Source organism: Rhodnius prolixus, unplaced genomic scaffold (assembly GCF_049639745.1).
Source record: "Rhodnius prolixus isolate KJV_2025 unplaced genomic scaffold, Rpr scaffold_5, whole genome shotgun sequence".
In the NCBI taxonomy this organism is placed as follows: domain Eukaryota; kingdom Metazoa; phylum Arthropoda; class Insecta; order Hemiptera; family Reduviidae; genus Rhodnius; species Rhodnius prolixus.
This window is the reverse complement of record NW_027411624.1, coordinates 43,995,114-44,021,810: the sequence shown is the minus strand read 5'-3', so window position 1 is coordinate 44,021,810 and position 26,697 is coordinate 43,995,114. Positions and strand designations below refer to the sequence as shown.

General features: G+C 31.0%; 2 protein-coding genes and 1 long non-coding RNA gene across 3 annotated transcripts in view; 1 reads left to right on the top strand and 2 right to left on the bottom strand.

Moving 5' to 3' along the window:
* Positions 1-1,265: 1,265 nt before the first annotated feature.
* LOC141458280 (uncharacterized) lies at positions 1,266-5,692 on the bottom strand. Its single transcript, XM_074136044.1, has 5 exons — positions 5,536-5,692; positions 4,529-5,149; positions 4,314-4,435; positions 2,883-2,988; positions 1,266-1,361 (listed from the first exon to the last, which is right to left on the bottom strand). Exons 1-5 carry the CDS (start codon positions 5,542-5,544, stop codon positions 1,320-1,322), a joined length of 900 nt encoding a protein of 299 aa, XP_073992145.1. The 5' UTR covers positions 5,545-5,692; the 3' UTR covers positions 1,266-1,319.
* A 217-nt stretch (positions 5,693-5,909) lies between these two features.
* LOC141458275 (probable ATP-dependent RNA helicase DDX23) lies at positions 5,910-14,682 on the top strand. Its single transcript, XM_074136035.1, has 14 exons — positions 5,910-6,175; positions 6,246-6,387; positions 6,986-7,134; positions 7,372-7,618; positions 8,200-8,324; positions 8,409-8,545; positions 9,414-9,547; positions 10,454-10,573; positions 10,675-10,833; positions 11,476-11,599; positions 12,045-12,160; positions 12,753-13,013; positions 13,219-13,393; positions 14,206-14,682. The coding sequence occupies exons 1-14, from the start codon at positions 6,003-6,005 to the stop codon at positions 14,430-14,432; spliced, it is 2,289 nt and encodes a 762-aa protein (XP_073992136.1). The 5' UTR covers positions 5,910-6,002; the 3' UTR covers positions 14,433-14,682.
* A 453-nt stretch (positions 14,683-15,135) lies between these two features.
* LOC141458287 (uncharacterized) overlaps positions 15,136-26,697 on the bottom strand; it is a 49,345-nt gene continuing 37,783 nt past the window's right edge. Inside the window, exons 3-4 of the long non-coding RNA XR_012460865.1 lie at positions 16,482-16,778; positions 15,136-15,421 (exon numbers count right to left, since the gene is read on the bottom strand). This is a non-coding gene — a long non-coding RNA (uncharacterized lncRNA). The remainder of the gene's footprint in view (positions 15,422-16,481; positions 16,779-26,697) is intronic.

Here is a 26,697-nt window from a genome sequence, read left to right as displayed (position 1 = left end):
GTTTTCGTGACATCTAAATAAATAATAAACATTGACATGGTAAATGTAAATAATATATTACGACTCATAATTTAAATAGCGTATTATATTTGTAAACATATGAGACAGCATTTGAAATTAAAAGAGGGGCAAAACTTTTCCTATCTTGAATCTATTCCAACCATCACTTTATAATTGTCATTTGAACCAGTCATTCCAGAATCATTTTTCTAGAGTCATCAAAATTTTATTTTATGGTCCTAGCTCATAATTAATTTCTATTTTGTTTATCAGACGAAACATATCTCGCCCCTAGCTTTTTTTTGGTCACTCACATAGGATACTTCGTATCCATGTATTTTTTAAAAATAATTTACTACAAAATCAATTTATAGATGCTGTCACAGAGGGAAAGTTAAATAAACTTAATTAACTAAAACATATATTACTTGTGCAATTTGACAAAATTATTCCCATTTTAGAGAACATTTGCCAATTTTTAATGTCACTGTATGCTAGGGTAAATTATTGCTCTTTATTTAAGATATTTTTTTTAAAAGCAAATTGTCCTTCTGGTTCTTTGCCCTCTCTAAGAAATAAAGGATTTTGAGAGAGTTATACTTCCTCACAAAATCTTGCGACTGTCTCCACACAAATTAGAAAATTTCTCAATTAAGTCGGTCAAGCACAGATAGAATAACGCAGAATTCTTTCTTTCAAAAGATTTTCGCCTCCAATTACAAGACCATTACGGCCTGGATTTTTTTATGATATGATATCTACAGTCAAAATATATTAGTAACATTCCATGCTTAAAGAAAACCATAGATTGCTTATTTGGATTCTCTGGCATCCCTTAAACATAGTTCAAGGTTGATTTTCTTTTTTTACTATACATTTTTGAATTGGATTACACAAACCTTTTTGCGACAAACACTACATGAATAGAACTCATTTTCCAAACTTGACCTGCCACAATACTTCGATTCCGATTAACAGAATATTAAATCTATTATCTTAATCTGTCAATAAAAAGTAATAAAGATATATGGCCTTTACGTCCCAACTACCAAAATAGATGTCGAGGACGTAGGCTACCAGCAAACAGTTAATAACCAGTAAACAATAAGAAAGGCCAAAATCCAGGAATCGACTGGTACGACAATAGATCTTAGTTTGCAAGCAGTAGTAATGCTAGTATCTTAATCACGTTCTTTTAGTTTTAAATTCGTTTTATTTGAGGAAACAAAAACACAAAAGTTGGATCCACAAAGGTAAATAAAATGTTTCAAAAGTTTTAAAGTTTTATTAAAGACAATAAAAGAGCACTTTTAACCAGTTTAATCATTATCTTCTTCATCATCGTCATCTTGACTATTAAACTGAAAACAAATAAAACAAAAATATTGTTAATTATATAACAATTATTGATTAAAAAATTCAAAATCTCTTTGGCAAAAAGGAGTACTTGATCTTGGAAGCTGTAGTAAAATTAACATTCAACCCTGATTTTTAAGTTAAATTATATTACTTGTGGCAAGGACGAACTTAACGTGACGAAAGTCACGCATCCTAAGTATCCATTTACCTTTACCGTATGGATTTTTTTTTAAACATGGCTTAAGGACGACGAAAACCAAGAATTAGTGAAGCTGGCTGCTTTTCGTGCGGAAAGATCAAGCACAATCTCATATTCTGCCTCAAAATAATAACGATAAAGGTAATTAAGAATCTTTGAATTATTTTTGTGAATCTGTAGAGAGCCAACAACACATCACAACTCAAAGCGAAATGTGGAAAGCGTTGCATAAAATAGGAATAAAAAGTTACCTCCCTCATTTAGCAATCCAGTCTCTTGTAAGAAATTAAGTGGAGCGTTAATATGACAAGGGAAAACTCCTTAAATTTCCTAGTAAACAAAGATCTAAATGAATCGAAAATAAAGCAGAGTATCTGCTGGTTATATTTTTTTGTTAAACATGCCCTTCTGGAAGCTGGGTGAATCTGTTAAGGATAAAGAAACGTTCTCTCCAGTACGCCGAAAAACAAATAACAGTTGCCTCAGAAACAAAAGATGTGCAAGATATTAGAAGTTAGTTAGATGAGTACTCCAGAATTAATAATGAACAAAAGATATACTCAATACATAGCATTTAATGCGCTTGCCGTGTTCTGGATGACTGGTGGCTATGGGCCAGCAAAAAAAAAAAATTGAAGTCGAGTCTTAGACCAAAATTCAGTTCCGGACTAAAAAACTCGAAGATTCACAGCTGTCCAAACATTCAAAAAATCAAGCAAATCCTAAGGGAAAAGGATTCCTGTTAAACCTAATCTCCTTCCCCAGATAGGAGAGCTTAGCCTGAAAATTTTAAAAAAAGAATATGCGATTGTACTTGAGCCTAGCCACTAATGCTTCTAAAGCATAGACCTGGATGATAACTTTGACAAAGCAAGCTACATCATAGCTTACATAACGAGAGCTTCAGCTGTAGACATTAAACCAACTGTGATAAAAACTTGCGTTAAACCACGTACATTTAAACCACGACGCCAAGAGGGGTAGCATTCAGGCTACCAAGCAGACCTAATTAACTACTGCCCATGCTTAAATGATGCTAGAATCCATTGCCCTTCCTCACTGAATCTAGCAGTAATGGTTTCTTGTATTCTCAGAATCTGAGGGTAAGTTTTTTTTTTTTTTGCAAATTAGCCCTTAATTGTAAGAGGAACCCTTAATAGACTACTTTTAGCATTAGTGGTCTTTACATAAACTTATTTACATTTACAGAAAATGATTTACAACCAAAAAAAGCTTGTTACTCTTAAAGTTATGTAAGAATAATTGGCTAATCTATTTGAATACAATAACAACCACCTAAAAATAACTCAACAAATTAACATACCTGGAAATACCTAAGCTCATAGGTATCCTTGGCACTAGCTACAACTCTTAGCCAATCCCTAAGGTTGTTCTTTTTTAGGTATTTCTTCGTTAAATATTTCAAATATCTGCAAAATAAGTAATACTTGATATAATAAACGAACTGTGTTCATTAAATTTTACAAAATATTTTGTAAAAAAGTTGAAGTGGAAGAAAAAAAAAATACTACTTGTCTATTAAAACGCTTTTCTGGCTCCACAGTTAATTTTAAAATAAACTTCATTATATAAAACAATTCTTAGAAATCGGATTATACTCGTATCAGATTATGAAAGGAGTTCCTGTTGCTGTAAAGATTTTACAAAGTTCAACAGTTATTTCAAAATTCCATACATAGCTAATAACTTTAGTCTGACTTTTTATAACTGTAAACAACGTAGCAAACGAGAGCTTGAAGCTTAATTTGGGTATGTTTATTAAATTGTAGAGCTTTCAAAAACAACAGGATCTAGATTTTTTTTTGTTTAAATTGCTAATATAAGAAATTTAAAGAAACACTGTGTTACGAGAACGCTTAATTCTTGGCAACAGTGAAAAATATGAATCCAGAACAATAAAATTTCATAACAAATGAAAAATTAATAAAATCCCAGTTCTGTCATTCTAGTGGTTGCTGGAGTCTCAAGAAAAGGATTAAGAAACTTGGACATGTAAATTGCAAAAAGCCGGAACGAACAATGGAAATCAGTAATTTTCTACTGACATATTGGATTATCTCTAATAAGTTTAATGTCACTTTTACAGATAATCGGTTTCAGTAATCCTTCCTTTTTGTAATCATTTGAAGGGAATACAGATTTCCCGGAATTGCACCTTTTTGAATAGTACGATTCAGTTTTCGTTTGTCAATCCATTCCCACAACTTGTTGTAACGCTCGCTACAATGTTAATTATTTGAAATGAACAATGAAATACAATTTGTCAGTTGGCCCTTTTGAGTACGGACATTAAAAAACAAGTGTATGTTTGCAGATGTTGCAAAGAATTATCTGCATGAAAGATTTAATAAAAGGAATTACTTTAAGGCGTTGAAAGTTTAACACACAATGCGTAAGTTGTTTTCGTATTTAATTCTTATTATTATATCTTTTCAAGAAGAATGATTACCCTTCTTGTAATATCCTTATATTATTAAATGACATTTGGCTCCAAACACTAAAAATATTTCTGAACTAAACAGACAAAAGTAAGACTTTGGAAGTATCAACAGGTTCAAGTGAAAACAATTTTATGATTTCCTTATGACACTTTTTTTGTAATGTAATATTTTATTTTTTTGGTTTAAACAATTAAGCTGCTCAAATGCTACTTAGAAAATTTTAGAAAAGGGGCCTAACAACCAAGAAGCAATTTGTCTTCAATTAAACTAACAACTAAAATGTAATTTCTCACCTTTTTGAAAAATGAATGTCCGATGTAAAAATAATTTTCATCTTATTCCTTTCTAACGTGACATTATTACCAAAATTATTGGTTTTTCCGTTCACCTTGATCCGTTCTTGTAGGTATTTTTCCTGTAGACCACATTTACATTAAAGATTTTAAATCACATATTTTTATTAACACTTTTCACAATTACCATCGAACTTATATAACGAGGTACTCACAAAATTTGCGACATCCATAATTTTATCTTCATAGGGATGTGTACAGTCGATTATAAACTTCAACGATACCTTCTTTTTTTTCTGTCCTTTACCTTTAAGTATTTGTTTTTTCACTCCTTGATGTGACTTTTTATGAAGTTGAACTTTTTTGGGAGGCGCCACAGTTTTTTTAATAGCACCTCCAGGAGTGGCAGGTTTCTTTGTCGTTGGAGCTGCTTGTTGAGGTGCAGCAGTCGGCGCAGCTGCAGCCGGTTTTGCAGAGGCTGCTGCAGGTGTTGCGGTTTTAGCTGCTGTTTTAGCGGTCGCACTTTTTGCAGCCTGGGCTCCTTTTGCTTGCGGTGCTTTTTGTTGTTGCTGAAGTTTTGCTGGTGCTGGTTTGGCAGCAGCTGGCTTTTGTGCTGGGGCGTTTGTGGTTGCTGTTTTATTTTTTTGTTGGGGCACTGTTTTATTGGCTACTGCAGGAGCTGGAGCTGCTTTCGACTTGGCAGTGGCTGCCGGAGTTGTTGTAGCTGCACTACCTTTAGCCCCAGCAGTCTTTTGTGTGGTGGCAGTTGTCTTCCCGGCTTTGGAAGACGTCACCGTGGTTGTTGGCGTCTTTTTAGCCGCGGATGGCTTTTTAACCTATATGTAAAAAAGAAATTATCTTATTAATGACAAATTTTGGCACATGAGAAAGTCAGTCCATGTAACATAACCTGTTCCTCAACCTATTATCCAGATTTATCAAAACAATCAAATAAGTAAATAAAGTGGCAAACAATGAAAAAACAAAAGGAAAACTTCTTAATAAATCTGAATGTTAAAAAAACTGCATAGAATATTCAAGTGAAATATTTCTTGTTATTAAGGATCGGTTTGATACGATTTCGTAAAACTTGATTTTGAATGACATAAATTCTATTTAAATTGTTACCTCCCAATATAAATGTTTGGGAACTAAAAATTAAATTATGGATTTTAAAATATAATAGTAAATGTATAATAAAAAAAGGCACACGTTTACTTACGGGAGACATTTTGTAACAAGGAAAGTATCCTAACGCGTGTTCACAGAGAAGAGAACTGACAGTGTGAATGGTTAAAATAGAATTTATGACTTATTTTCTTTCTGTTAAGAATAAGAAGCTTTTAAATTACAAAAAAAAAAAATAAATACCTAAATTAATACACAATTTTTTTATGAGATGCTCGAATAAATTCAAATTAACTGTTGTAATCAATAGTATTATACTTTTGAAATATATTCCCACAAACCATTTTAATAAAAGTTAAATTGATACAGTTTATTTAAAACCTTTTTTTTTTAACTGATAATTGATATTAGTTACTGAGTACTAATGATTTAATTTATTAGTTGTGGCTTTATGATTTCCATTTCAGGAGGTTATATTTATATTTACATTTACATGCCATAACTACGCTTATGAACCTGTTTCACTTATGTAAGTAACAGTATCAACGAATTTTACTATAAATGGCTGGTGATAGGAAAAGGAGAAGTCGAAGCAGGGAGCGTGACATCAGAAGAGATAGAAGGAGATCTCGAAGTCGTTCTAAAGAAAGGAAGAGGGAGAAATTACGTGAACGTTCTCGATCCCGAAGTAGAGACAGGGATCGTGATAAAAAGCGTACAAAAGAGAAGTCCCCGTAAGTTGAATTACGAAAACAAACTTAACCAATTTGTTTTTCTTATTTTTCATGATTACTTGATTTGTAGACCAATCAAAAATGATGTTAAAGTAGATGAATCAAAAAAGGAAGAAGATGAGGAAGAAGTAAAAGGAACTGTCAAGAAGGAGCCCTTATCATTAGAAGAACTATTAGCTAAAAAGAAGGCTGAAGAGGCGGAAAAGAGTAAGGTAAAATAAGAAGATATAAGACAATTTTCTTCAGCTTATCCCTCTAAGAAACTTTTCATTCATGCATACACTTTATTTTTCGATTGAAACATGACTTTTTCTTTATTCAACACTTCTTTTCTCTCTGAAAAAGAAAACTCTTCCAGTGTCCTTTAAGAAAGACCTTTTTTTTTTTTAGGAAAACGCGTTATTTGCCAACCCATGGTTCCTTGAATCCGATTTTGTTTTTCTGAATATACTAGGTTTTACACATTCGGTGGTGACTGGAAAAATAGCGGACAATTAAAGTTCAGTAATTTCGCAACACTGATTGTAATTGTAAAGAAGTGTGCTTATGTTTTCAGGCAGATTCATTAATGAGGAAGTAACCAAACTTGAATATATTTCCTTTGATAAAAATTCAAGACAAAATTGAATTTAAACTCAGTGTAACAATACAATCACTTTATGGTCAAATGCCTCTAATCGCACTGATATAGTGACTCCTGATTATATGAGACTTAATTGTAGCAGTTTCCTTTTTCTTACTAATGGATAACAGTTTCGATTTCCTAATTTTATTTAGAGTTTTAATTTTGTTTAAATTTGTATTTCTCAGCCGAAGTTTTTATCAAAAGAAGAAAGAGCTGCTGAAGCTATAAGAAAAAGACAAGAAGAAGTAGACGCTCAGCGCAAAGTTTTAGAAGAACAAAGGAAGAAATTCGAAGCATTCCGTGTACCAGAAGAATCTCGTAGAGATCATGACAGGTTGGCTTATCTTCATTAAATTTTTCATTTTTTTACCGCTTTTAAGGGGAATTTTGGAGAGCGTATCATGTTACCTGTCACCATAATGCATATCTAGTGCCCTCCCCTTTCGCGAGTTCTATAAAATGTTTTCTAAAAATGACTCTAAATAGTAAAACTTCAAAAAAAAAACAATAGTCGGCCTACAGATATATATATTTTTTCATCTTTTACTTTTTGGAATGTTTGGTTTTATAGAAGGGATCGTGGACGAAGTGGTGTAGTTGAAAATGGAATTACTGGAGAACCTAGAAGATCAGCAGAAGACAAAGAAATTGTCAAGGACAAAGAGAAAGAATCAGAAGCAATCAAGGAAAGATATTTAGGTCTTATTAAGAAGAAAAGGAGAGTAAGGCGGCTGAACGACAGAAAGTTTGTTTTTGACTGGGATGCTTCTGAAGATACATCGGTCGACTACAATCCTCTGTATAAGGAAAGACATCAGGTACCTTACTGTTAATTTTTTACTTTCTCTTTATAGATAAGGAGTTTCACCGGAAATATTCGTTTTAAGGCTCCTTGAGTGCCAAAAAGTGGTTTTTAGAAGAAAATGATCTACAAATTACAGGAAGTTTAAACTTTATATTTAAATTAGTGCTTGTTTTCAACGTATCGATCAAAATTCAAGAAATCAACCGGGAGTGCCACATTACTGAATGGATTATTCACTTTATTTTAGATAGTCTGATCTTCTTCTTCTTCTTTCCTGGCTCTACAACCCAGTGATTGCCTGTTTTTTTGAGCAGTATTAATGTGTTTTAGAAATAAGTGAACAACTCGAGATTAGTTGTTAGTGAAATCCGAAAAGGTGTAAGAGATTTTATGTACATACACTGAGCAAGATAAGTTCAGTTTTTGTATGATCAAAGATAATGAACGAATTCTCCACATACGCAAAACATCAACTTGTGAAGTTAGCTGTTTTCTGTGAAAATGTTTTTTCTCTTTTTCAAAACAAGTGAAAAACGTTTGTGAAATAGAAAATGAAGTCAAAAACAAAAGTTATATTTTTGTAAATCTTTCTAGGTTCAATTCTTTGGTCGTGGTAACATTGCCGGTATTGATATAAAAGCTCAAAAAAGAGATCAATCGAAATTTTATGGAGATCTTTTAGAAAAAAGAAGAACAGAAGCTGAAAAAGAGCAAGAAAAGTACGGTATAAGTTGTTTTTGCCAGTAAGAGATCCTGTTTCTTACGAAAAAAAAGTGTCAATTATTTACTAATACTTTTTTCAGAGTACGATTAAAGAAGGTAAAAAAGAAGGAAGACAAACAAAAATGGGATGATAGACACTGGTCTGATAAAGAACTAAGTGAAATGACTGAAAGAGATTGGCGTATCTTTAGAGAGGATTATAATATTACAATCAAAGGTTTGTGAGATATTTTTAGTAGTTTAGAAGTTCCATTGAAGGGAAAGGTATTGTAAAATATGCAGAAATTTTAGATCCCCCCACGAATCTAAAAAAAAAAAAGTAGTTTTTTACAAATGGTCTGTATGACAGTGTCCACCTTAACTCAATAACGAAAAATCGCTAAATTATGTTGTAAAATTCTTTAAGAAAATTGGTACTTTTGTCGAAGGATTCAGATCGCGAAGTAACAGTTAGGTGAGACCAAATCGAAATATACAATTTCAGCTACTTGTGATTTTTCGTTTTTAATATTTTACAAAAATATAAACTCATTCAATTTTCTAAAAACTATATTTTTAGACTCAGAGGATTATAATACCCACCCGTCAAGCTCTAAAATTTGGCCTGGTCGCAATACTTTTCTGATGTCTGAAGACATCGGAGAAAGTTAAAATACGAGTATAGTCATTATTTATTATAGTGTAATTACTAATTCAGGCTTGCAATTTCTCAAAATATGCCAACCATGTACCTTATCTATCAAAGTTCCTTGTTTATTTTATGGCCTAATGAGACTATCTTCCCATTTTCAATGTGATATGTGACTATATCTTGATTGAAGGTTATAATGTGTAAATAATATTTCCGTACTCAAACCTAATGATTCCAAGCAGATGGACTGCTGTCCATGCTTTTGTGTAAATATGTTTTGTTGTTTATAAGATTATGTATATAGTAATTAAAAATAAAACACTTAATTATTATTATTATTATTAATGATTCAAACTCTGAGATGGAAAAATTTGAAATCGGACAGAATGGAAAAAAAGAAGCGTTATGTCATGGTTGAAATCACTGAAATTAACTAAATATTTCTTCTTTTTAGGAGGTAGAATACCAGATCCTATTAGAAGTTGGAAAGAAGCTAACTTCCCGCCGGAAATTATGGAGATAATAGACAAAGTTGGATACAAGGAAGCGACGCCCATTCAGAGACAAGCTATACCCATTGGGTTACAGGTACTTTTTTTTCAGGATTTACACTTACTATCACATTCCTAGGCGTAGATACTTTATGGTACATCAAAAGTTTCCCTGAGTACTGAATCTATTTTCACTAATACCGAGCCAAGCATCTGTTTTCTGAGATTTTAGTTGTCCAAACAGATCTGCGACAGTCTCAGTAGTTCTTGAAAGAGATCGGCTTACTCTTCGTTCTTGAACTTTCTTGACAGGAGAAGCCTGTCGTTTATCCCAAAGTAGCCTATAATGCTTACTTTATTTCCGTTGTCCATTACAGTAGCTTTGCCATGATATTTTTAAACTTTTTCCTACTGAAAATATGTGAACCCTGCAGCCTAGCTAGTATTACTGTCTTCTGATTCTGATGCTTCCTTGTTAGTCAGTACGTATCTTTTTATTGTCGTGAGTTTTCGCCTGAAAAATTGCCTGGATTATCCGTGTTTATTGATCTACCAACTGTATTCTCCAGCCTGTCTTCTGAGAGGACATCAGCGAAACTTGCTCCATACTTAAATTTGTTCTCAAAATTGAATTCTGATTAAAACAGTAATAATAATACAGATCTATATATAAAAAAAAAAAAACTAGTATTTTTTTTTATAAAAGCTTTTGCAGTTGACTCTTTCAGCCCTTACGATAAACGCCTTAGGGTTTTCTGCAAAGCCCAATGTTGCTTCATGGTTAGCTAGTGATGTGAATGTTGTTTCACATATTTATACATCGAGTACTAACTCTTTGAATAAATTAAGCAAATAGTACAATATTAAAAGTTTTAAGAAATTTTATAGAATGTAATTGTAATAAAATAAAAAGAAAATATTTGGTTTTTGTAAAAATTTTGTTGTGCCTGAAAACTAACGACTTTTTGAGAAGAAAGAAATGAATAAAACTCGATTGTTATAGAACCGAGATATCATTGGTGTGGCTGAAACTGGTTCTGGTAAAACGTTAGCCTTTCTTATTCCACTTCTCATGTGGATCCAATCGTTGCCTAAGATCGAGAGATTGGAAGATGCAGATCAGGTAAATATTTTATATAATTCATAAATACATTTATGTTAAAAAAAAACAAAATCTGGCGTAAAGGGTTATTTATAAATAATATAATTTCAATACTATTCTAGGGTCCATATGCAATTATATTAGCACCAACTCGTGAATTGGCTCAACAAATTGAAGAAGAGACTAATAAGTTTGGAACTCCGTTAGGCATTCGAACTGTAGTGGTTGTGGGTGGTCTGTCAAGAGAAGAACAAGGTTTTAGACTTCGTCTTGGTTGTGAGGTAAAGTATTTGGAGTATTCAAGTGTATAGTTAATACCATTATTAGAGACCATTCTCAGTTTAGTAGATTTTGATTCTTCCTTCAACAATCTTTTTAGCATTCTTTTATTTTATTAAGATATGTTGTTAAGATATGCTTTACGTTTCGATCCATCTATGTCATTTCCTAGCTACCCATCTAGAGAATCTAAAATACAGTTTTATCTATACATTTTCCACGAACTCTTCAAAAAGAAATAATTATTTCTTAATTTAATTAAACATTTTTTCATAAAGCTCTAACATGTCAAAGAACTAGTCAAAAATTACACACCTACAATGACATAATAGTTTACTTCATTAATGAGCAAGTTTTTAACAAGAATCTTATTGTTTCTTTAAAATCTTCGTATCTATTTTCTTAAACTTAGCAACTGTATTCTGTTTTTTAAGAAACGATATGTTATTATTATTTAGCCGTTTTGCATACAATAGATTTTCTTAAGGATATTTCTTTGGGCATCCATTCAATCCGTTACCACTCTCCGGATTTTAACCAAAAAGTTGTTCAATTAAAGACATAATCAGGCCAGACCGCGAACTCTTAAGCATATATCACATTATGAGTATTATTATTATTAAATTATAATACATTTTTTTTAGATTGTTATAGCAACTCCAGGTCGTTTGATCGATGTACTTGAAAACAGATATCTCGTTCTAAATCAGTGTACGTATATTGTTCTTGATGAAGCTGATCGAATGATAGACATGGGTTTTGAACCAGGTAAATACTTTTTATTAAGTTCTTATGTGTATTATCAGAAGTGTGTCAGGTATAAAATGTGTTGTCAGGCTGGTATGGTACAATTTTGTAGGATTGGCCTGCCAAATTATCTCAAGGGATTCGCGTATTGCAATTGTGAACCAATTACCAGGTGCAGCTAATCTTTGCTGCAAATTTGTCTTAATTTGGTTCATTTTAATCATCAAGAGTACATTTTCTTGAACTATGAGTAAAATTTAAAAAAAAAAAAAATCGAGATTAGAGAAAAATAGGTTCACCTGAGATTGTGAATCCATCCTGAAATCTTAGTCATTAACTTTTAATTACCTACAAACCCAACCATTTATTGAAAACATTTCTGAAGTTATAAGAAAACTTGTTAATTGTAATTATAATAATTTATTAGAGGATGATTTGATGCTATGATTTTGTTAATCATTTTTAGATGTGCAAAAGATTTTGGACTACATGCCTGTGTCAAATTTAAAACCTGATAATGAAGATGCCGAAGATGAAACTAAATTATTAGCAAATTATAATACCAAGAAAAAATATAGGCAGGTTGGTGAATTTTGATGCCTTTTAGGTTATTATTTGATGTTATATTTTTGTTGCTCCAATAAGTGCTGATGAAAATATGCTTTAATACTCGTGGTTAAAATATTCAATCTAGTTACAGCCACAAAATATATCCGAATGGCATTAAAAGTTCTTTTTTTGTAACAGTGACTACAAAAAAAGTTGACGAAAATCTGAGCACGACCCAATCGGGAAGGGAATTTTTGTTTTTTTCCCAGTTTTCTTCCAATCGTATTTCTGAAACCTCTGACGGATGGTTATGATGTCAGAGACGGAAGGTTGACGACCTTTATAAAGTTTGTTGCAGTTTGTAAAAAGGAATTTCCATTATATCAATTTTGTGCCGTTCAATGCATATATTCTCCATAATGCTTGCTATACTTTCTCTTTCGAATGTTTTTTTTCTTAAATGTTCAGTGAAAATTCTTAAGTTTAAAGAAATTGATTAGAATTCTGAGAAAGTCAAAGGTAGGTGAAGATGTTTTAATTTAAGGAATTATTACTTCTCTTTCTTTGTCCCCTGAGAGTTTTACTACAGTTTCATGAAGAATTTTTCTCTGAATACACTTTTCAGACGGTGATGTTTACTGCAACTATGCCGGCTGCTGTAGAAAGATTAGCAAGAACTTACCTAAGAAGACCAGCGGTAGTGTATATTGGCTCTGTTGGTAAACCTACAGAGAGGACAGAACAGATAGTGTACATGATGTCTGAACAGGACAAGAGACGTAAACTGATGGAGATATTGAACAGAGGTGTTGAACCACCTGTGATTATATTCGTCAATCAAAAGAAGGGAGCCGATGTTTTGGCTAAAGGACTGGAAAAATTAGGAGTAAGTCATGCTATATTATGCCAAGATATTTTTCCTTTTACATAAGAAAATATTGCAAACCGGTAAGCGTTTCTTCAGCAATCTAATCAATTCAGAAAAGTAAATAACAATTAATGGAAATTGTAAAAACAGCAGTTATCTGAAAGACATTTGTAAACTCACATATCTTTGTATAATTTTGATTAATGTAGTTTTTTTTCAACAGTACAATGCTTGCACATTGCATGGTGGTAAAGGACAAGAACAAAGAGAATACGCTTTAGCTAGCTTAAAGTCTGGTACGAAAGATATTTTGGTTGCTACAGATGTAGCCGGTAGAGGTATTGACATCAAGGATGTATCTATGGTCATCAATTATGATATGGCGAAGACTATTGAAGGTATGTTCATTTGAAGAAAATAAATGTCTTTGAGTCAGGCCTTCTAAAAAGAAGGATGATCAGTTCCACAGCTAAAAATCCTGTCCACATATCTGTTGACTTTTCTTCTAAATATTAAAAACCTTTCTGACAAACCAAGATTATCCTGCTTCTCTAAACCATACATCTGTCTTTTCATTTCCTGCATTATTCCTAAAGTTCGCCTCAACTAAGTTTAAAAGCTCCAGAACCTTTCTTTTTCCAACGTACTATCCCTAAAGTTCTCGTACAGCAATTTATGTTATATTTCTTTCCACAAGAAAGTAGCATTTAATAAATTCTATTAATACTGTTAAATGTAATATTTTCGCGTGCACCAAAATGTCCTGCCGAAACTTTATAATAACAATATGAAGGCTTGACTGAATATGAAATCTGAATGTAAAGTTTTTACCAATTTTATAGTTTTTATTATGACCAGTTTCGGAACTTTACAACTCTCTGTGGTTGGTTTCTTAGGGTAGTTTATCCATGAAGTGTTAATTTATGTTGTAGTCGGGCGTGAAGTGTTGATAATTATATGTTTATAATGTTCATCTCTATTATTGTGTTGATAAGTAAGAGGGCCACGAAGATGAGCGCAGGCTGGGCGAGTGTACGCTTGGAGCCGTCGCTTGTATTCTTGGTGATAGTAGGGAGGGTCTATTCATTTTGAGTGGATAAAGTAAGAAGCTGGTCCGAACAGAAGTATCAAGGAAATGTTCAATAAGGTCTGGTGTTGAAGAATATACATTTTTTCTTTTACCTAATTAGTTTTAAAATTTCATTTTCAGATTACACACATCGTATCGGTCGTACTGGTCGAGCCGGCAAGACAGGTATAGCAGTATCTTTCCTTACCAAAGATGACTCGGCTCTATTTTATGATCTGAAGCAGACCATTCTATCTAGTCCAGTATCCACTTGTCCTCCAGAACTTCTTAATCATCCTGATGCCCAACATAAGCCGGGCACTGTTATTGTGGCTAAGAAAAGAAGAGAAGAAAAGATATTTGCTTAAGAAATTTGTTTATTTCTTATGGAGGTGGTAAAGAGAATTGGACACACTTAACCACCTCAAAAATTAAAAAAAAAAAGTCCCTTTTTTTCAAGAGAACAATATATATATGGTGTTCACCATTTAGATAAGTGGAGCAAATGTATTACTCCTGCAAATTATCTTTTATTTAGAAATAATCCCCTGCAATTAATTACCTTCTAATATTGTATTTTATTTTTCATTTGGTTTAAATAAAATATTAAAGTAGAAACTTTTCTTTTTTATGATTAATCAAAAATCCCTAGAACTTTTATCATTTATGAGGATGAAGCATACTTTCAAAGGAGTAAGTTAATAGTTTCTGGTATATTTTGAATAAGAAATGATTAGCGGCAAATGCCATATCCATTGCAAGGTAATGTTAAAAAAAATGGGAGAAAAGCATTAAGATGATCTGCAGAAGAATTTATAATGAGAACCTTTACTTGGAAATTATACAACATTCAGAGAAGCACTTTTCAACCTTTATATCGCACATTCTAATGATCAGAAATCAACGTGTTTACTTTTGCGTGATTTTATTTTTAGGGTGTTTCAGCAACTATAATAAATTGCATCGTGACTTCTTTTCTGCAGATCCTCTTGTCTGTGTTTACGCGTTAAAGACAATATATACATAACTCTATTTATTTTTATTTTGAAAAAAGGATGAATGAAAAGAGAATTAATTTATTCATATATATAATTTATGTAGTTTATGATTGAACATTCTTCATATTTAAACGGCATCTCGTCAGAATGGGTACTATTATGTTCTGAAAAAATTATCTAATTTTTCACTGCTTTAATCACAAAACAAATATATTTAAAGCATTCCTCTTGAACTCATGTCCTCGTATCAACTACCATCTCTTCTTTCCAAAGGCTCTTAGCGCACGTTGTTCTCCGTCTGTATTTCTTCTCTGAAGTTGAAAATCCAAAGTGTTGTTATCAGCAAAGAAATGGCATTTCTGAAATTACAGTTTAACATTAAAAGTATTCCATAAAAAGTGAGTAACATTAAATTGATGCAAAATAAAAGGTAAGAGGAATGATATTCGGCAATAGCCAGAGATACTCTTTATTACAAAAACTTGTCTACATTTCGGGTAATATTAGTGCCTTTCTTCAGAAGTACATATCTGGGGAGTTGAAATTCTCTGGTCATGGCCAAAAATCCTTACACTAGTAATTTAAGACCTGTCAATTTGTTAACAGCTGAAAGAAATATTTTGCAAAAGGAAATATAAAACTGTAAACTCCCCCGTGAATATAAAAATTTAACTTCATGAATACAAGTTTATAGCAGAAGCCAGCAGTGAGAAGGCTCAGAACGCCAGTTAACTTAAATCGTTATTTTACACTTAAATACAAAAACAAGTTAAAAATTTGTAATTTGAACCTCTATCACGGACGATTAATAACCAAACACCCTTTTCTGCCGAACACTTGTCTATCCGGGTGCAAACTTAAAGTTTAACAAAAACCAAAGGTAATCATCTGCGAATTTTTGATAAAGACACGCAGTTTTTTTTCTTACTTTTTGCAAATGTTGAAAATGTTTGCCTAAGTTAAAAACAGCACGAATTTTAAAATTATTATTTTTCCTCTAAGAAATTGAACTTGCTTTCTCTATAGTTCACAAAATATAGTTTTAAGATAAAACAAATTTGAAATTGCGATTAGACACGCAGTACTAATCGACTAGTAGTTATTTTTAATCAACGAAAATTCGACTAAAACGTTTTCTTTTGACCTGAAAAAAAACCCACTGAATTGGAGTTGTTTCTCTGGTTTTGAAATAGCAGTTATCGTTAATTGTATCTGTTTTAGCGTACACGTTTCTACAGATTTTCATCCATCAACAACTACGCTGGAATAAATAAATGAAACGAAGTTCACTGAAGTAAAGCTTATTTAAATAAGGTTTCTTTAATCAAGAATGTTTATTAAAGTAATAAATAACAAGCTAGGCTAACTTGACAGCATTCGGCTAAGCAAAGTGCATTGAAGCAATTAAAGAAAACATACCTTTCTTCAGGATTAAGGCATTAAAAAAGATATAGTCCTTCCAACATCTTCGGCGTTTTTTTTTACAACGCAAACACTTGGAATACGAAAGGAGCTGGTGGCGAAAGCCGAAGGCTTCCTGTCTTTTCTTAACGATTTGAACATTTTCGTTTAAAATGCCAGCCGTTAGTTAGTATTGAATCTTCGCCATTCTAAATCTTGCGATCCATTATCTTATTATGTTAAATCTTCCTTCCGCATAACTCCTAGATAGTGAGACACCTTAGATGCTCCTTGAGTGAGACGTGAAAAAATATCCTATAAAACAAAGCACACAATCAAGGCAGGAATCTATTGTAAATAATGATTTTAATAAGAACCATTAATGTCTTTATCTAAAACTCTACCTGAGTCTAAATGCTAGATAGATCTACATCTACTTAATTAATGTTTTTCAATAACAAAAATTAAAAAAATCAATTAAAAGTACCTATAAAATTTATTGGTAATGTCTCATCATGTAGAGTACCTAATTTAATCCCAGAATTTTTCTCATCTGTGTAAATCAATTATCGGTGTTGAATGCAATACATTAATCGAAAATTCTCTTTATAAGTATAGGTAAACACAAAAATACAGCTTGGCTCCTACTTTTAACACTTCAGTTGTCACTTATTACGACGTAAACTTATAGAAAAACGACAAGAATTCACTGTTCAACCCGCTCAGATGTTACCTTCCTTACTGTCACAATTAAATATTTGTTAAGTGGCGCTGAGTTATGACTACAGATGTAACTGAACTAAACTTCGGGATACCATGAAGCATACTTCGCTATTACTCCTGCTAAAAATTACGTGTTTTGCAGAGTTAAAAAATTCCAGTTCACTTCGGAAATACATTTACTAGGAGCTCTTTACCTAGAAAATTATATTTTACAATTGGATACACTTATTGTTTGCTTATGTAGACAGCATTCAACACTACTGGAAAAGAATGATCGAAGAACAGCAGTTTTTCTAAAATACTGAATTAATGGGTACCACCAGAACTACGAAAATTATTGTTAATCATTATAATTTATATGCAGACAATAATCTACATAATTGAATCAGATAAAAAAAAGTAAAAATTGATTATTTTATCGACATCGATATAAGTTAGAAAATTTTCAATGCAATCTTTTGGGAAGAAATGTACCATTTTAAAGATACATATAAATACACAAGCAAATGTAATGTTTGCTACTCGTAGTTAAGCAGCAATCTCTAATTTATTTTGATTATCAGTTAGAATGCTGGCGTTGCAACGATACAACCATGACAAAAGTTTATGAAACTCGGAAGCTTAATTTGTAACTAAAATTGTAGCTATTTCATCAAACTACACTTTGATTATTTTGCAACTTCTGCTATTAGCCAGTCTTTTCTCATCAACAACATTAACACAGTGAATTCATTGTCCATGGATACCTAGTTCGATGGCTAGATAAGCTTAAAAATAATCTGAATTATTCTATTCAAAACTGGAATTTCCAATATATTTGTGAATTAAAATAAGGTTTTACTTAAAAATAATTTAATTTACTAAGGCCAAATCCGAGTTTTAGACAATGAGGGTGTCAAGTAAAAAAGCAAAGGATTCTCTTATGTATCGCATATGAAGTATTGGTTTTGACTATTCTTTAGCCAATGTTATAATATTTAAGACCTTCAATTTTGATATGATAACAGCAAAGAGGTGTAATATGCTTGAAGAACACAATTTTTAGAGGAGATGGAACTGAACTGAGTATCACAACAATTCAGATGAAACATTACGCGATCAATTTCCTTATCCAACTCCTAAGAAAAAAGGCAAGAAGGATGTGCGAATCGACTAAACAACATTAAGACATTCCACGACATTACTTACATATGTCATTATTAAAGCAATATTATTATGTAAATAAACGTATTTACTTCTAATTTTACACACAAACATCGGAGCTTAAACGAGCTCAAATGATATATATTGGCCAACTTTACATGAGACTGACCAAAGATGGCTGCTTTTAAAGAATATCCCTAAAAGTTCACAAATAATTTCCGAAAGCCTGTTCAGAAACATATTGAACGAATAATTTTAGAAATTTCAGTAACAATTTTAAATAAATACCACACAAACTTAATAAAACATAAGAAAATCATAAATTTTAATGCACTAAAATAAATAAAAATTCTAACCAAATTACTTATACAAAGTATTTACAAAAATGTAGCAATTCAATTTTTAACATAGCTAACGTTACAAGTGTGCTCAGACAGACCATTCCAGATATGACGCTATTGGCCGAACCTAGCCCCGCCTCAACGATTCTGATTGGTCCTTAGGTTATAACCGCCATATTGCCGCCAATGATATAAATACAGCCACACCAAGTATCTCCATCATTTACTTAGAAAATTGAGCACTGTTAACACTAACATGGGTTTCCACGTACTCACTTTCATGCAAATATTTTCCCTCATTCAAAATGAAAGGAAAATAGATATTATTTCTAAAGTACCCGAAGAAGTGGCTCTGATGATATTTAGGTAAGTACCATAACTACATCTATTCTATTTAGTGTTATATTTTCTTATTATTCAGATCATAATATTTATGTTTTGTTGCAGTGTGATGGACAAGGATTCCTTGGTGATGGCCAGCCAAGTATGCACACAATGGATGGATATTATTCTATCCAGCTATAAATTAACCGCACAGTTAAAGGCTGCTATCAAACAGTTCAGAAATGATAAGGAAAATAAGACTTCAGGATTCCAAAAATCCAGAATATCCTTAAAGAGAAAAAGGAAACAGACGGAATGTGAAGCTCCTCGTCCAAGTAAGAAGAGAAATATCAGATTTTAGAGCCAGCCCCTTTTTCTTTGTAAATATTGTAGATTATTTGTAAATACGACGTTGGAAGTAAATTATTTCCACAAAATCAAACTTTAGTTGTTTTGTATAATTGGTGTATATATATTTTTATAATAAACCAATTAACAATTTTAATTTTGTGTATACCAATATTTATTCCTTAATATCCCTACCTTCAATTATTCTCATTTATCTATATTCTTACTACATGAATCAAAAACCTACACCAAAAACCAAACATCGTTAAAAGTAAGTACTTCAAGCTGTATGGAAGGAAGTATTAATGTATATTTACAACCAAACAATGGGTACCAAAGTACTAGCAATTTAAAATAAAACCCTCAAGTACACGAACAAAACTTGAAAGGGTTTATAACTTTTAACTATTTAATTAACATCATCCTTAGTATTTAACTAACATCTATATGATTGTATGAACTAAGTGGGCCAAGGAACAAATAATATGTAGCTGAATTACAGATTACTTCAACAAATCAAACACACTCTGAAGTCATGAAGGAATGTTCAACTAAAGCAAGTATTCTATCCACCAAATCTTCTTAATTTAAACATCCATACTCCTAAACTACCATTCCAGAACTCGCTTACTTCAGGATGCACACGTACAACATAAATGTTATGTTAACAATCTCACTAAAATATATAGTAAAATGAATCTAAAATATTTAAGAATAATAAAATTTCCACAAAATAGGCAATCTTGTTGTAAGCAGAGAATAAATCAAAATCTTTCTCTGCAATATGATAGTGTTCATTAAAATCTAACGAATAAAAAGAGAGATATAAAGATTTGAAATTTAAAAGAATTAAAAAACATCGAAAGTTTAACCTTAAATTCTCACTAACAATAGTCATTAAAACCTTAAAATACTATTTATACAGCTAACTTCTCTCACACTATTCTCTACAATTCGGTAAAGAATTTATTAAATTCTAAACAATACGAATGGGGGATATAAACGTTTGAAATTTGGTCAAATTTCAAAACCACAAAAATTTAACCTTTTATATCTGATTAACTATGAACACTATAACAACACTATTTATATCAGTTATACAGCTATCTTTTCTCTAAAATTCGATAAAGAATTGATTGAAATCTGATAAATAGGAAAAGAGATATAAACGTTTGAAATTTCAACGTATTTGTAAACTTCCAAAATTTAACCTTCCTTATCCCAATAACTATAAACACTAAAACTATGCCATTTATACCATATATGTATAGAGCTAAATTTTCCTTACAATTCGGTAAACATTTTATTAAATTCTTAATAATACGAAAGGAGATGTTTGTAATTTATATGTTCTAAAATTTAACCTTCCATATCTCATTTACTATTATTGCCAAATAGTAATAATTTATACGAGTTATACAGCTTTCTTTTTAGCAAAGGTTTACTTACCTGAAATGTTACTGTTATGAATGTTATTTTGCATTAATCATCGATGTTCGTAGATAACGATACAAAGAACATTCTAATGAGAATGAAACGTTCTGGCAGATATTTTTTTTATAATTAACAGTTCTAGTATATTGAAGAAAATATTTTATCAGGTAAAGCTAAAAGATATAAACATTATTCATATAACAATTCACCCTAACAAATGTAAGAAAATTATAACCACTATTTTTCCAGAATTTAAATTGTTTTCTACCGTACTAGTACATAAGAAAAAAAGAAATACTAAATCTAATCAAATTACTTATACAAAGTATTTACAAAAATGTAGCAATTCAATTATTAACTTAGCTGACGTTACAAGTGTGCTCAGGCAGACCATTCCAGATATGACGCTATTGGCCGAACCTAGCCCCGCCTCAACGATTCTGATTGGTCCTTAGGTTTTAACCGCCATTTTGCCAATCATATAAATACAGCCACACTAAGTATCTACATCATTTACTTAGAAAACTGAGCACTGTTAACACAAACATGGGTTTCCACGTACTGACTTTCATGCAAATATTTTCCCTCATTGAAAATGAAAGGAAAATAGATATTATTTCTAAAGTACCCGAAGAAGTGGCTCTGATGATATTTAGGTAAGTACCAAAACTACATCTATTCTATTTAGTGTTATATTTTCTTATTATTCAAATCTTAATATTTATGTTATGTTGCAGTATGATGGACAAGGATTCCTTGGTGATGGCCAGCCAAGTATGCACACAATGGATGGATATTATTCTATCCAGCTATAAGTTAACCGCACAGTTAAAGGCTGCTATAAAACAGTTCAGAAATGATAAGGAAAATAAGTCTTCAGGATTCCAAAAATCCAGAATATCCTTAAAGAGAAAAAGGAAACAGACGGAATGTGAACCTCCTCGTCCAAGTAAGAAGAGAAATATCAGATTTTAGTGCCAGGCTCTTTTTCTTTGTAAATATTGTACATTATTTGTAAATACGACGCTGGAAGTAAATTATTTCCACAAAATCAAACTTCTTATGTTCTTTCGTATATTTGGTGTATATATTATTTTTACAATAAACAAATTGACTATTTTAATTTTGTGTATACAAATATTTATTCCTTGATATTCCTACCTTCAATTATTTTCATTTATCTATATTCTTATTACGTGAATCCAAAACCTACTGCATTACCCTATCATCGTTAAAAGTAAGTACTTTAGGTTTTATGGAAGGAAGTATTCATGTACATTACAACCAAACAATGGGTACCAAAGTACTAGCAATTTAAAATACAACCCTCAAGTACATGAACAAAACTTGAAAGGGTTTATAACTTTTAACTATTTAATTAACATCATCCTTAGTATTTAACTAACATCTATATGATTCTATGAACTAAGTGGGCCAAGGAACAAATAATATGTAGCCGAATTACAGATTACTTCAACTAAAGCAAGTATTCTATCCACCAAATCTTCTTAATTTAAACATCCATACTCCAAAACTACCATTCCAGAACTCACTTACATCAGGATGCACACGTACAACCGGAATGTTATTTTAACAATATCACTAAAATATATAAAATAAATCTAAAATATTCAAGAATAATAAAACTTCCACAAAATAGGCAATCTTGTTGTAAGCAGAAAATAAATCAAAATCTTTCCCTAAAATACGATAAAGTGTTTCTTAAAATCTAATGAAGAAAAAGAGAGATATAAAGCCTTGAAATTTAAAAGAATTTAAAAACATCGAAACTTTAACCTAAAATTCTCATTAATTATAGTCATTAAAACCTTAAAATCTATACCATTTATACGGCTAATTTCCCTCTACAATTTATAGAAAAAATCACTAATTCTATTGGCACTACAACAATACGATAAATACCAGTTGTTGAGCATACTAATCTCTATAATTCGGTAAAGATTTCATTAAATTCTGAAAAAAATTGAAAGAAATATAAACGTTTGAATTTGAACGAAATCCAAAACAGAGTTGGAAAACATGGAAAATTTAACCTTCCATATCTCATTTAGTTTTACAGTAGGAAAGTGCAATTTATATTAGCTATACAGAATATTTATCTCTACATTTCGGTGAAGAATTCATTGAAATCTGATAATTACAAAAGGAGATATAAGTGTTGGAAATTTTGAACGAATACGAAAACCTTCCAAATTTAACCTTCAATATTATAATAACTATTGACACTGCAACAATACGATTAATACCAATTATAAAGCCTACTATTCTCTACAATTCGGTAATGATTTCATTAAATTCCGAAAAGAATTGACAGAAATATAAACATTTCAATTTGAACGAAATTCCAAACTGAGATAGAAAGCACCGAAAATTTAACCATCCATATCTCTTTTAATTTTGCAAGCAGAGAAATGTCATTTATATCAGCTATGCAGAATACAATTCTCTACTTTTCGGTGAAGAATTCATTGAAATCTGATAATTACAAAAGGAGATTTAAATGTTGGAAATTTTGTACGAATACGAAAAGCTTCCAAATTTAAACTTCCATATTATAATAACTATTGACACTACAACAATACGATCAATTCCAATTATAAAGCTTACTATTCTCTACAATTCGGTAAAGATTTCATTAAATTCTGAAAAGAGGGACAAGAGAAATAAACGTTTGAATTTGGATCTAATTTCAAAACAGTGTTGGAAAACATAGAAAATTTAACCTTCCATATCTCTTTTACTTTTACAGGTAGGAAAACGTCATTTATATCAGCTATACAGAATATTTATCTCTACATTTCGGTGAAGAATTCATTGAAATCTGATAATTACGAAAAAAGATATGTGTCAGAAAATTTGAAGGAATACGAAAACCATCTAAATTTACCCTTTCATATCACAATAACTATTGTCACTACAACAATACGATTAATACCAATTATAAAGCTTACTATTCTCTACAATTCGGTAAAGATTTCACTAAATTCTGAAAAGAGGGACAAGACATATAAACGTTTGAATTTGGATCTAATTTCAAAACATAGAAAATTTAACCTTCCATATCTCTTTTACTTTTACAGGTAGGAAAACGTCATTTATATCAGCTATACAGAAAACCTATCTCTACATTTCGGTGAGGAATTTATTGAAATCTGATAGTTAAGAAAAGAGATATAAGTGTTTGAAATTTTGATCAAATAAGAGAGCCTTCCATATTACAATAACTATTGACACTACAACAATACGATTAATACCAATTATAAAGCCTACTATTCTCTACAATTCGGTAAAGATTTCATTAAATTCCGAAAAGAATTGAAAGAAATATAAACATTTGAATTTGAACGAAATTCCAAACTGAGATAGAAAGCACCGAAAATTTAACCTTACATATCTCTTTTAGTTTTACAAGTACAGAAATGTCATTTATATCAGCTATACAGAATACTATTCTCTACATTTCGGTGAAGAATTCATTGAAATCTGATAATTACAAAAGGAGATATAAATGTTGGAAATTTTGTACGAATACGAAAAGCTTCCAAATTTAACCTTCCATATTATAATAACTATTGACACTACAACAATACGATTAATACTATTTATAAAGCTTACTATTCTCTACAATTCGGTAAAGATTTCATTAAATTCTGAAAAGAATTGAAAGAAATATAAACGTTTGAATTTGAACGAAATCCAAAACAGAGTTGGAAAACAAAGACAATTTAACCTTCCATATCTCTTTTACTTTTACAGGTAGGAAAGTGCAATTTATATCAGCTATAAAGAATATTTATCTCTACATTTCAGTGAAGAATTCATTGAAATCTGATAATTACAAAAAGAGATATAAATGTTGGAAATTTTGTACGAGTACGAAAAGCTTCCAAATTTAACCTTCCATATTATAATAACTATTGACACTACAACAATACGATTTATAAAGTTCCATTTATAAAGCCTACTATTCTCTACAATTAGGTAAAGATTTATGAGATAGAAAGCACCGAAAATTTTACCTTCCATATCTCATTTAGTTTCACAGTTAGAGAAATGTCATTTATATCAGCTATACAGAATACTATTCACTACATATCGATGAAGAATTCATTGAAATCTGATAATTACGAAGAAAGATATGTGTCTGAAAATTTGAACGAATACGAAAACCATCCAAATTTAACCTTCCATATTATAATAACTATTGACACTACAACAATACGATTAATACTATTTATAGAGCCTAATATTCTCTAGAATTCGGTAAAGATTTCATTAAATTCCGAAAAGAATTGAAAGAAATATAAACGTTTGAATTTGAACGAAATCCAAAACAGAGTTGGAAAATATAGACAATTTAACGTTCCATATCTCTTTTACTTTTAAAGGTAGGAAAGTGCAATTTATATCAGCTATACAGAATACTATTCTCTACATATCGATGAAGAATTCATTGAAATCACATAATTACAAAAGGAGATGTTAGTGTTGGAAATTTTGAACGAATACGAAAACCTTCCAAATTTAACCTTCCATATTATAATAACTATTGACACTACAACAATACGATTATTTATAGAGCCTACTATTCTCTAGAATTCGGTAAATATTTCATTAAATTCCGAAAAGAATTGAAAGAAATATAAACGTTTGAATTTGAACGAAATCCAAAACAGAGTTGGAAAACATGGACAATTTAACCTTCCATATCTCTTTTACTTTTACAGGTAGGAAAATGCAATTTATATCAGCTATACAGAATACTATTCTCTACATTTCGGTGAAGAATTCATTGAAATCTGATAATTACGAAAAAAGATATGTGTCTGAAAATTTGAAGGAATACGAAAACCATCTACATTTACCCTTTCATATCACAATAACTATTGTCAATACAACAATACGATTAATACCAATTATAAAGCTTACTATTCTCTACAATTCGGTAAAGATTTCATTAAATTCCGAAAAGAACAGACAGAAATATAAACATGTGAATTTGAACGAAATTCCAAACTGAGATAGAAAGCACCTAAAATTTAACCTTCCATAACTCTTTTAGTTTTGCAAGTATAGAAATGTCATTTATATCAACTATGCAGAATACAATTCTCTACATTTCGGTGAAGAATTCATTGAAATCTGATAATTACAAAAGGAAATATAAATGTTGGAAATTTTGTACGAGTACGAAAAGCTTCCAAATTTAACCTTCCATATTATAATAACTATTGACACTACAACAATACGATTAATACCAATTATAAAGCCTAGTATTCTCTAGAATGCGGTAAAGATTTTATTAAATTCCGAAAAGAATTGAATGAAATATAAACGTTTGAATTTGAACAAAATCCAAAAAAGAGTTGGAAAACATAGACAATTTAACCTTCCATATCTCTTTTACTTTTACAGGTAGGAAAGTGCAATTTATATCAGCTATACAGAATACAATTCTCTACATATCGATGAAGAATTCATTGAAATCTCATAATTACAAAAGGAGATATTAGTGTTGGAAATTTTGAACGAATACGAAAACCTTCCAAATTTAACCTTCCATATTATAATAACTATTGACACTACAACAATACGATTAATACTATTTATAGAGCCTAATATTCTCTAGAATTCGGTAAAGATTTCATTAAATTCCGAAAAGAATTGAAAGAAATATAAACGTTTGAATTTGAACGAAATCCAAAACAGAGTTGGAAAATATAGACAATTTAACGTTCCATATCTCTTTTACTTTTAAAGGTAGGAAAGTGCAATTTATATCAGCTATACAGAATACTATTCTCTACATATCGATGAAGAATTCATTGAAATCACATAATTACAAAAGGAGATGTTAGTGTTGGAAATTTTGAACGAATACGAAAACCTTCCAAATTTAA